Source organism: Loxodonta africana, chromosome 8 (genome assembly GCF_030014295.1).
Source record: "Loxodonta africana isolate mLoxAfr1 chromosome 8, mLoxAfr1.hap2, whole genome shotgun sequence".
NCBI lineage: Eukaryota > Metazoa > Chordata > Mammalia > Proboscidea > Elephantidae > Loxodonta > Loxodonta africana.
In genome coordinates, this window is record NC_087349.1 from 63,091,026 (window position 1) to 63,103,104 (window position 12,079).

Below are 12,079 nucleotides of genomic sequence, written 5' to 3' on the forward strand. Positions count from 1 at the left end.
TGTTGTACCAGTTGACCAAGATTACCCATGAGAACATGGTCCTTAGCCTTCAAACTGAGTAAACCCAATCCCATGAGGTGTTTGGATATGTCTGACAGGTGCCCATGCCTGTGCCCCCATGTGCTTTATTGTATGTATGCAGCATTCATAAACATGTATATGATATTCCTAGTGATACATCTATATATGCTCGTGTATAAATACACACATATATACCTTCTGATATAGGCTTAATTTAGTGTAAAATACTCTTTTAATTTAGTAGTGTCTGTGAAGGTATACTAACCTTTTCAGGCCTCCAGAGGCCTGCTATTTGCCTGTTTGGCTCTTGGCCAGGAAAGGCAGAGTCCTCACTCTTACATACTCTGATATGCTGACAGCCAGTTTATTGATGGCTGTCTTCCATGTCACACCACTTAAGGTGTGAAAGCAGGGATTCTGTATAATTTCTTGTGCCTTAGCACAAGATCAAGTCCATTGTAAGCCTTCAGAAGCATTTGTTGAATATACTGAATGAATGAATGAATGTAGTTATGTATTAAATTTCTTTTTCAGAGTGGAGGGGAACATCTGCTGGTTCTTTTTTTTTTTTTCTGAATGCACATTTAGAATAGCTTTTACCTATTAATAATTCATTTTTATTTCCTTCTTTGAGATTAATTATGTGAACAGTGGTTACCTTTGTTTTAGAAATGGAGAAGAGCATTGTATTCCAGATATGGATCAACCAAGTTATTTGTATTCTACCTCATTCTACTTAGTCCTTTCTTTCTCTTTTTTAACAGATTCAAGTAATGTAATATAATAAAACATACAGTTTTCTTTTATTTCTCCATAATGTCACATTATTTTATGTAACTGTATGCTTGTAGCTGATGAAATATCTATATCGTGATCTGGAATGCTTTAGGAACATACTTTTCAAATATTTTCCAAATGTGATTTGTTTTTTTTTGTTTGTTTTTTGTTTTTTTAATTTTTATTAAGCTTCAAGTGAACATTTACCATTCCAATCAGTCTGTCACATGTAGGTTTACATACATCTTACTCCCTTCTCCCACTTGCTCTCCCCCTATTGAGTCAGCCCTTACAGTGTCTCGTTCCGTGCCAATTTTACCATCTTCCCTCTCTCTCTATCTTCCCATCCCCCCTCCAGTCAAGAGTTGCCAACACACTCTCCCGTGTCCACCTGATTTAATTAGCTCACTCTTCATCAGTATCTCTCTCCCCCCCACTGACCAGTCCTTTTCATGCCTGATGATTTGTCTTCGGGGATGGTTCCTGTCCTGTGCCATCAGAAGTTCTGGGGAGCATTGTCTCTGGGATTCCTCTAGTCGCAATCATACCATTAGGTGTGGTCTTTTAATGAGAATTTGGGGTCTGTATCCCATTGGTCTCCTGCTCCCTCAGGAGTTGTCTGTTGTGTTCCCTGACAGGGCAGACATCGATTGTGGCCGGGCACCAACTAGTTCTTCTGGTCTCAGGATAATGTAGGTCTCTGGTTCAAGTGGCCCTTTCTGTTTCTTGGGTTCTTAGTTGTCGTGTGACCTTGGTGTTCTTCCTTTGCCTTTGCTCCCGGTGGGTTGAGACCAATTAATGTATTTTAGATGGCCGCTTGTTGGCATTTAGGACCCCAGGTGCCACAATTCAAAGTGGGATGCAGAGTGTTTTCATAATAGAATTGTTTTGCCCATTGACTTAGAAGTCCCCTCAAACCAAGTTCCCCAGACCCCAGCCCCTGCTTCGCTGACCTTTGAAGCTTTCATTTTATCTCGGAAACCTCTTTACTTTTAATCCAGTCCAATTAGGCTGACCTTCCTTGTTTTGAGTGTTGTCTTTCCCTTCACCCAAAGCAGTTCCCATCTACAGATTGATCAATAAAAAGCCCTCTCCCTCCCTCCCTCCCCCCTTTGTAACCACATAAGTATGTGTTCTTCTCCGTTTTTTCTATTTCTCAAGATCTTATAATAGTGGTCTTATACAATATTTGTCCTTTTGCAACTGACTCATTTCGCTCAGCATAATGCCTTCCAGATTCCTCCATGTTATGAAATGTTTCAGAGATTCGTCACTGTTCTTTATTGATGCGTAGTATTCCATTGTGTGAATATACCACAATTTATTTACCCATTCGTCCGTTGATGGACATCTTGGTTGCTTCCAGCTTTTTGCTATTGTAAACAGAGCTGCAATAAGCATGGGTGTGCATATATCTGTTTGTGTGAAGGCTCTTGTATCTTTAGGGTATATTCCGAGGAGTGGGATTTCTGGGTTGTATGGTAGTTCTATTTCTAACTGTTTAAGGTAACGCCAGATGGATTTCCAAAGTGGTTGTACCATTTTACAGTCCCACCAGCAGTGTATGAGAGTTCCAATCTCTCCGCAGCCTCTCCAACATTTATTATTTTGTGTTTTTTGAATTAATGCCAGTCTAGTTGGTGTCAGATGGAATCTCATCGTAGTTTTAATTTGCATTTCTCTAATGGCTAATGATCGGGAGCATTTTCTCATGTATCTGTTGGCTGCCTGAATATCTTCCTTAGTGAAATGTGTGTTCATATCCTTTGCCCACTTCTTGATTGGGTTGTTTGTCTTTTTGTGGTTGAGTTTTGACAGAGTCATGTAGATTTTAGAGATCAGGCGCTGGTCTGAGATGTCATAGCTGAATATTCTTTCCCAGTCTGTAGGTGGTCTTTTTACTCTTTTGGTGAAGTCTTTAGATGAGCATAGGTGTTTGATTTTTAGGAGCTCCCAGTTATCTGGTTTCTCTTCATCATTTTTGGTAATGTTTTGTATTCTGTTTATGCCCTGTATTAGGGCTCCTAGGGTAGATCCTATTTTTTCTTCCATGATTTTTATCGTTTTAGTCTTTATGTTTAGGTCTTTGATCCACTTGGAGTTAGTTTTTGTGCATGGTGTGAGGTATGGGTCCTGTTTCATTCTTTTGCAAATGGATATCCAGGTATGCCAGCACCATTTGTTAAAAAGAGTATTATTTCCCCAATTGACTGACACTGGTCCTTTGTCAAATATCAGCTGCTCATACATGGATGGATTTATATCTGGATTCTCAATTCTGTTCCATTGGTCTATGTGTCTGTTGTTGTACCAGTACCAGGCTGTTTTGACTACTGTAGCTGTATAATAGGTTCTGAAATCAGGTAGGGTGAGGCCTCCCACTTTCTTCTTCTTTTTCAGTAATGTTTTGCTTATCCGGGGGTTCTTTCCTTTCCATATGAAATTAGTGATTTGTTTCTCTATTCCCTTAAAGTATGACATTGGTATTTGGATTGGAAGTGCGTTATATGTATAAATGGCTTTTGGTAGAATAGACATTTTTACTATGTTAAGTCTTCCTATCCATGAGCAGGGTATGTTTTTCCACTTAAGTGTGTCCTTTTGAATTTCTTGTAGCAGAGTTTTATAGTTTTCTTTGTATAGGTCTTTTACATCCTTGGTAAGATTTATTCCTAATATTTTATCTTCTTGGGGGCTACTGTGAATGGTATTGATTTGGTTATTTCCTCTTCGGTGTTCTTTTTGTTGATGTAGAGGAGTGATTTGTTTTTAAATTTCTGAAAGTGTGAGAATAATTGTGAAAGATGATTCTGAAACAAATGGCTTATAAATAAGGTTAAGAACGAAATCTGAGTCGAATGGTTTTTACTTTGTTTTGGGTGTGTGTGTGTTTCTTTTACTGACTTTTACTATTTAGAATTATCTTTCTTAATGTAAATTAAAACAAATGTACTGAGATCTTTTGATTTAGGTAATAAAAAAAAAGATGGTAGAAATCTCCATTTAAGTAAATTTGGCGTATCTTCTACTGCAGTTAAGGTGTTTTCTCTTGATTCATGATGTCTTCAAGAATACTAATCTAAGATTTAAAACAGTTACATGAAATAGAGCCAAACCTGAATTTTGTGCTCATTTGGAAATTAAGAAATGGCCTATTTTAACATCTCACTTTTGCAGAAGGGAGAATGTGGAAGATTTTTTACAGTTATGTTTCTTTTTCTATATTTTCCCATAAAAATAAATAGAATTAGAGATTTGTAGTTGTTATTTGATTCAGCCCATCTCCCATGCACCCTTCATATATTAACCAGAAATGCTGGTTTTTAAATTTTTGTGTGTGACTGTATCTGATCCTATGTTTAGAGGAAACACAATGTAATATTGGCATCTCCCAGAGGAAGGAATGAGGAGGGTATGCACTTGGCACTTTGAGAGTGTTGAACTTTTGAGTGATGTAGTGGTAAAGAAATGTTCTTGGCCTCTGACAAAAGATTTCACAAGGCTAGGATTCAGGGGAATGGGCAGTGCTTTCTTTCCATGTGCCCTTTTTCCTTTTGCTGTATGTGTGTGTGTATAAGGTTAGGAAAACAACGTTTTTCTTAAGTGTTTTATATTTTATTACACATAGACATTTGTTAAGAAATTATTTTAAACGAAATCTCCTAGAAAAGAGGAACTGTGTTATGTGTTTGTATGTGTCATTTGTAGAAGAGTGTAGGAGTTCCATGAATATTTGAAAAACAGGAAAACACCATGGTGTAGGTATCATTTAAATCAGTCCTGTCCAGTAGAATTTTCTGAGATCATGGAACTCTTCTGTATTAGTGTTGTCCAGTATGGTAACCACTAGCCACGTATGACTATTGAGCATTTGAAATGAGGCTAAACAACTGAAGAACTCAATATTTCATTTTATATAAATATTTTAAATTAAGTAGTCACATGTGGCCAGTGACTTCTGATTGAGTCAGAAGATTTAGACTGTTTGCTTACCTACAATTTTCTGTCCTTGTGTACCTCTCTGTCTTTTTTACTTTTCCTTGAGGAAATATTAGCAGATATTAAATTTGGTAGTGCGTAGCTTTCTTGAAAGGAGTACTGGTGGCACAGTGGTTAAGTGCTTGACTACTAACCGAAAGGTCAACAGTTTGAACCTGCTAGCCACTCATGGGAGAAAGATGTGGTAGTCTGCTTCAGTAAAGATTACATCTTGGAAGCCCTGCGAGGCAGTTCTATTCTGTCCTGTAGGGTTGCTATGAGTCAGAATCAGCTCAGCGGCAACAGAGTTTTTTGTTTGTTTTAGCTTTCTCACTCAAAAAATACTGTTTTAAAGAAGGTTTGTTTAATTAGATGTTTCCAGACTTTCTATTCGCATGAATATACTAGCCATTGACTGTTTTAAATTCAAAACTTGGTAAATTACTTCAGTACAGGCCAAGTACGTGGTGTAGTCTTAATTGGTTCTTGGATTGAACCTATGTATCTTTTCCTTTAGCAACATTTGAAAAAATACAAGGTGACATTGTTTTGTATTCATATAAAAAATTAAGATATCTGCCTCTTTTTTTAATTGTTAAAAATTTTGAAAAAATTTAAGATCATCAATTTGGGAATAAATCTTTCTGGAAAAAGAAATGTGTAAAGTGTTGACTTAAGTTCCCACGTACCTGGCAGATCATTTATGGTTCTCAGTTGTGGTGTTCTTGTAAGAAAATTTTTTACAGAGAGTGTTGTTTAGCTTTACGTAATGTTAAATGTGTTTGGGTCATTCATTAAATTAATACTTTCTTGAGTGCCCACTTGGTGCAAGGCACTGTCTGGGCACAAGAACCACAGCAGTGTATCAAATGCAAAAATTTATGGCTTCTTAGGACTTACCATATTTTTACACAAATAACGCATGCGTTCTGCATTTGTTTGCCAACCCCTCCGTGAAGTGTTTTCATAAGTGAGCTATACCAATTTTTTTTTACATGTTGCTGTAAAAAAATTAACGTAGTACCCTCATAAAAATACCTCACAGAGGGAGGGAGCTGTCAACAAACAAACATAGAACATGCACATTATTTGCATAAAGATACAGAGGTGCAGATAGGAAGAAAAATAACTAAGCAAAATGTGTAGCTTGTGAGATGGTGATATGTGCTTTGGAGAAAAATGAAGCTGGAAAGGCATGTGGGTGTTTAATAGGATCAGGGAAGATCTCCCTGAGAAAATGACTTTTAGCAGAGTTGAAGAAGGTTAGAGGACAAGAGAGCCATTATAATTCCTTTGGGAAGAGCATTTCAGACAAAGGGAACAACAAGCACGAAGGTGCTGAAATGTGTCATATTATGGGAAAAGCAAGAAGGCAGAAGATTTGAAGCTGAGTATATGTGGATGAGAGTAGTAGGTTATGGAGGATGAGAGTGGCTCGTGATGAAAGACTTTGGATGAGATGCCATTGAAGCATTTTGAGTGGAGCAGAGAGAGCACTGGGTAAATTTGTACCTTAAAGTGTCTTAGTAGTTTAAAGTCACCAGCGGGCTCTGATTAAGTCTCTCACAATTCTGGGTGGGCAGGAAGCAGTCTTTGCTAAAGTTTTTAATCATATATATAAGCCTATTCTGTTTTCTTCTTTCTCATGTACTGATTCTCTGTAATTTTAATTCATTGAAAGAATATAGAACATGCTAGGCAAGTATTGTATATCATAGAATTTCCATAATTTCTTTTTCCTTGCTTTTTTTTTTTGTGTTTATTAATCAAGATTATTTAAATTGCTAGGTACAGATTTTGATACCTGAGTAATATTCCATTTATTTTAGTACATATATGAAAGAAGAGTTTTGCTTTTGAAATTTTCATTTGTTTCATACCATTATATAAACTCTAATACTACTACTAATAGGATTTTATAACATACGATGTTATGAAAATTTTTATGACACCGTATTTATATAGAAGTGTGCAGAAGATATAACAGCTATGTGAAGTAGAGCCAACACCTGAATTCTGTGTTCATTTGGAAATTAAGAAATGGCCTGTTTTAACATCCTTCTTTTGCAAAAGAGCAAGTGTGGAGCATTTTTTTATAGATACACTTCTTTCCCTATTATTTTCCCGTAAAAAAGAAATAGAATTAGGGGCTAATCTAAGTAAAGAAAATTAGGTTATATTTAACAAAGAATTTTTTTTGTCTCCGTAATTATAGACTGGCAAATTTTAATTTTGTTCTATTTAATTTTTTTTTTCAGGAAAGTATATGCAGATGATGAACATTCTTAAGCCAATTGCATTTGATGTTATCCATTTCATGTCTCAACTATTTGATTATTACTTGTATGCGATATATACATTTTTTGGTCGGAATGATTCGGTAAGTTAACCTATGGGGGGAAACTGTTTCTTTTAAAGTTTATTTTTTAAACATAAATTACAGTTTTCATTCTTTTTTATAAAATATACAAGCAACATTATTTTGAGAATTATCCTTCATGTATAAAATTATTGATATCAGCTTCCTGTCCCCTTGATTGCCTTATTTATATATTAATTTTAAGCTTTAATATGATAAACATATTGTATATTACTCAAATTTTTGGCAGAACATTAGAGAAATGCAGATCAAAACTACAGTGAGTTTTCATCTCACTCCAACAAGGCTGGCATTAATCCAAAAAACACAAAGTAATAAAGGTTGGAGAGGCTGTGGAGAGATTGGAACACCATACACTGCTGGTGGGAATGTCAAATGGTACAACCACTGTGGAAATCGATTTGGCGCTTCCTTAAAAAGCTGATAATAGAACTACCATACGATCCAGCAATCCCACTCCTTGGTATATATCCTAGAGAAATAAGAGCCTTTACGTGAACAGATATATGTACACCCATGTATACTGCAGCACTGTTTACAATAGCAAAAAGATGGAAGCAACCAAGGTGCCCATCAATGGATGAATGGATAAATAAATTATGGTATATTCACACAATGGAATACTACGCATCGATAAAGAACAGTGAGGAACCTGTGAAACATTTCATAACGTGGAGGAACCTGGAAGGCATTATGCTGAGTGAAATTAGTCAGTTGCAAAAGGACAAATATTGTATAAGACCACTATTATAAGAACTTGAAAAATAGTTTAAACTGAGAAGAAAACATTCTTTTGTGGTTATGAGAGGGGGGAGGGAGGGAGGGTGGGAGAGGGGCATTCACTAATAAGATAGTAGATAAGAACTACTTTAGGTGAAGGGAAAGACAGCACACAGTACGGGGGAGGTCAGCACAATTGGACTAAACCAAAAGCAAAGAAGTTTCCTGAATAAACTGAATGCTATGAAGGCCAACGTAGCATGGGCAGGGGTCTGGGGACCATGGTTTCAGGGGACATCTCAGTCAATTGGCGTAATAAAATCTATTAAAACATTCTGCATCCCACTTTGAAGAGTGCCATCTGGGGTCTTAAACGCTAGCAAGCAGCCATCTAAGATGCATCAATTGTTCTCAACCCACCTGGATCAAAGGAGAATGAAGAACACCAAGGACACAAGGTGATTATGAGCCCAAGAGACAGAAAGGGCCACATGAACCAGAGACTACATCATCTGAGACCAGAAGAACTAGATGGTGCCCAGCTACAACCAATGACTGCCCGGACAGGGAACACAACAGAGAACCCCTGAGGGAGCAGGAGAGCAGTGGGATGCAGACCCCTAATTCTCATAAAAAGACCAGATTTAATGGTCTGACTGAGACTAGAAGGACCCTGGTGGTCATGACCCCCAGACCTTGTGTTGGCCCAGGACAGGAACCATTCCCGAAGCCAACTCTTCAGACATGGATTGGACTGGACAATGGGTTGGAGAGGGATGCTGGTGAGGAGTGAGCTTCTTGGATCAGGTGGACACTTGAGACTATGTTGGCATCTCCTGCCATGAGATGAGAGGGTGGAGGGGGTTAGAAGCTGGTGCAATGGACACAAAAAGAGAGAGTGGAGGAGAGAGCGGGCTGTCTCATTAAAAAAAAAAAAAAGAGTAATTGGGAGTGTGTAGCAAGGTGTATATGGGTTTTTGTCTGAGAGACTGACTTGATTTGTAAACTTTCACTTAAAGCACAGTAAAAATTATTTTAAAAAAGACTAAGAACACATTATTTAAATTAAAAAAAATTTTTTTGGCAGAAAAAATACATCTGTTTCTAACCTTGACATATTTGGGCAATAAAAAATGTGCTGGTTGTCTTATTGAAATCTGACTCTGTGTATAATTACTGCACAGAAAATGAGATATGGTAAATGTTGACTGACGACCTTAATAATCACTAATACATTCAGAGGATAACCCAGAACTAAAAATAATTAAAAATCTTTGAACTGAACCATCTTCTGCCATAGAATTAATGTTTCCTGCACCACCTTTTTGTGTTTCCAAAGTTTGTTTTTCCTACTCCCAATGGAGAGTGTCACAATTTTAGGCAGGTAACTGATCTGATATTTGGAAATTACTAGGTGTTTGACAGTTTTCCATGTAAAAGCATACTGCTGGGACCTGTGAATATATCATAATAATATCTAGCTCTTCTTGTAGTATATTCTAAACTTTTTTGGAAGTATGTGAATTTAAGTGTATAACTACATTCATCATGTAGATATTGCTAGCTTTGTTGCAATCACAGGTATATTAAAGACATGATCCTTTAATGTGGGATCTGAATTTCCTGTGCTCTTCATTCAGCAAAATGTTCCTTAGAAAGGAAGAATGCTAATATAATCAGAGACATCAAAGTGTAGCTACAGCATTTATATTATAAAATATGTACTGATTAATTGTTCTGAATTTGGATATTCAATATTAATGAAGAAAGACATTCTAGTGTTTTAGCTAATTGTTGAAATCATTTAGGCTTCTAGATAAGTCTTACTCTATCTTCCGGGAAATGGTCTGTATTTGCGCTGCCCGTTATGGTAGCCACTACTCACAGGTGGCTGTTGAGCACTTGAAATGTGCCTGAGGAACTGCTTTTTTAATAGTATTTAATTTTGGTTAATTTTTATTTAAATATAAACAGCTGCATGTGCATAAAAAAAAACCAAACCCATTGCCGTCAAGTCAATGCCAACTCATAGTGACCTTATAGGACAGAGAAGAACTGCCCCATTGGGTTTCCAAAGAGCATCTGATGGATTCGAACTGCCAGCCTTTTGGCTGGCAGCCAGACTCTTAACTACTACACCACCAGGGTTTCCAAATGTGAATAGTGACTATCATATTGGACAGAACAGTTCTGGACCACATTGTTGGTAAAGCATGTTACAGTAGAGTCCTTTGGAAACTTCTGGGAATTAAATCCCCTTGGCTACAGACGACTGACCGGAAGGTTGCAGTTAAAACCCACCCAGAGGCATCTTGGAAGACAGTCCTGGTGATCTGCTTCTGAAAGGTTACAGCCTTGAAAACTATGGAGCACTTCTACTCTGAAACACATGGGAGCTCCGTGAGACAGAATCAACTGGAGGGCAACTAACAACACCAACATAGACTGGCACAGATTGTTTCTACATATATACAACACAGTGTACCTAAAATACAGCATGGTGCACCATCTTTAAGCATGTAAAATCTCAAATGTTGTAACTAAAGCTAATAATTCATGGGAAATAAATTCTGTCTAACACTCTCCTGATGATACATAAGAATGTTCTTTGTTAACGTGACCTGTAAATGCACACGTGTAAATGGGTCTTTTGTTCCTTTTAGGGCAAAGGTTTGACTTCTTAGCATACTGTGTTGGAAATTTTAAGTGCAATTAAAGATCTAAGTGAAAATTCATCAGATACTTGGTTAATTTGAAGCTGTTGCATTTGCAAGATTATCTTGGAGTGATTTAACATGCCTTTCTTTTTCTTTTTCAGTTGGAATCAACAGGATTAGGCCTTAGTAGTAGTAGATTAAGAACAACTCTAAACAGAATTCAAGAAAGCCTTATTGATCTGGTAAGTAATCAGTTGGAACCAATTCTTCTGGGTTGCATGAAATAGAAATTAACCATCCAGTTAACTACACAGAAATGTGCGCCTATGTGTGTACTGAGTGCCTGAGTCCTTAGTATTACACTGAGTGCAGGTAGGAAGTAAAATGAAGATTACTTAAAGTCCGATTGGAGTGAGAAAACTGGTAGACGTGAGAGAATATGATACTGATTATATGGCCAGTATAGCTTCAAAGCACGGAAAATGATGTGAAAAATCAATGTCAGAGACTAACTGGAGGAGGAAGTGAGGCTTGTGCAAGACTTTGAAGAACAGACGTGGGTTTAGCAGGGAAGAAAAGAAAGAATGACATTCAAATTAAGGTACAGAGACTGAGCAAGAGCCTTGAGGTGGGAGCAGGCCTGGCCCGGAGTTTGTTAGATCTTTGTGACTGGAGCACTGGCATGTGCCGAAGAGTTACGTTGCAGAGAGTGTTAGGGACTTTATGAATGACCTTGAAGTTCAAGGAGAAATTTTGGGTTTGGCTTGCCTTGCAGTAGGGAATTCTGGTTCTTGGCTTCTCTGCCACTTGATTAAATATATGCTTTAAGATTAGTAAGGTAGCATTACAAAGCGCCGAGCCTTTATTGGGGCCCTGGTGGCGCAGTGATTAAGAGCTTGGCTGCGAAACCGAAGGTTGGCAGTTTGAATCTACCAGGTGTTCCTTGGAAATCCTGTGGGGCAGTTCTGCTGTGTCCTGTAGGGTTGCTATGAGTCAGAATCGACTGGACAGCAACAGGGTTTTTTTTTTTTTTTTTTTTTTTGACCATCTGTTATGTTTAAGCTAACATAAGCATTTAAAATAATTTTTCTTTTTTTGTGTGTGATTGGTTATTATAGCCAGGAATGTATGTTTTCCTGTATCTACATTAACCCCAGGATTCTCTGAATTTTCCCTTAGTCCTTCACCTACCCAAGCAAGCATTTTCCTCTTCCCTATACTGGAAACCATGGTGGCATAGTGGTTAAGAACTATGGCTGCTAACCAAAAGGTCAGCAGTTCGAATCCACCAGGTGTTCCTCGGATACTCTGTGGGGTAGTTCTCCGCGTTCCGTAGGGTTGCTCAGAGTCAGAATCAGTTCAATGGCAGTGAGTTGGGTTTGGCTTTTTTAATATTGTGTGCATACTTCTGTTACTGAAGTTTTTATAAAGCACTGTAATCGTTCTTTTAAGAAATATTTACTGAAAGCATTGTTACATGCCCGATGTTACCCTAGTCCTAGGAACTCACCAGTGCACAGTAAAGATAATTGCTGTTTTCTTGGAC

The 12,079-nt window shown here is 37.5% G+C and overlaps 1 protein-coding gene across 7 annotated transcripts in view; it reads left to right on the forward strand.

Moving 5' to 3' along the window:
• Positions 1-12,079, forward strand: part of VPS50 (VPS50 subunit of EARP/GARPII complex) — a 148,750-nt gene that overhangs the window by 117,302 nt on the left and 19,369 nt on the right. For 5 of the 7 annotated variants that reach the window (XR_010322680.1, XM_064289986.1, XM_064289984.1 and 2 more), the window contains 2 exons: positions 7,035-7,156; positions 10,695-10,775. Coding sequence is in view for 4 of the 7 variants with exons in the window: in XM_064289986.1 (XP_064146056.1) it covers positions 7,035-7,156; positions 10,695-10,775 (203 nt within the window). In the remaining 3 variants the exon portion in view is untranslated. Of the gene's footprint in view, positions 1-7,034; positions 7,157-10,694; positions 10,776-12,079 lie in introns of those variants that run through there. The other 2 variants (XR_010322681.1, XR_002784930.2) reach the window with 1 other exon arrangement.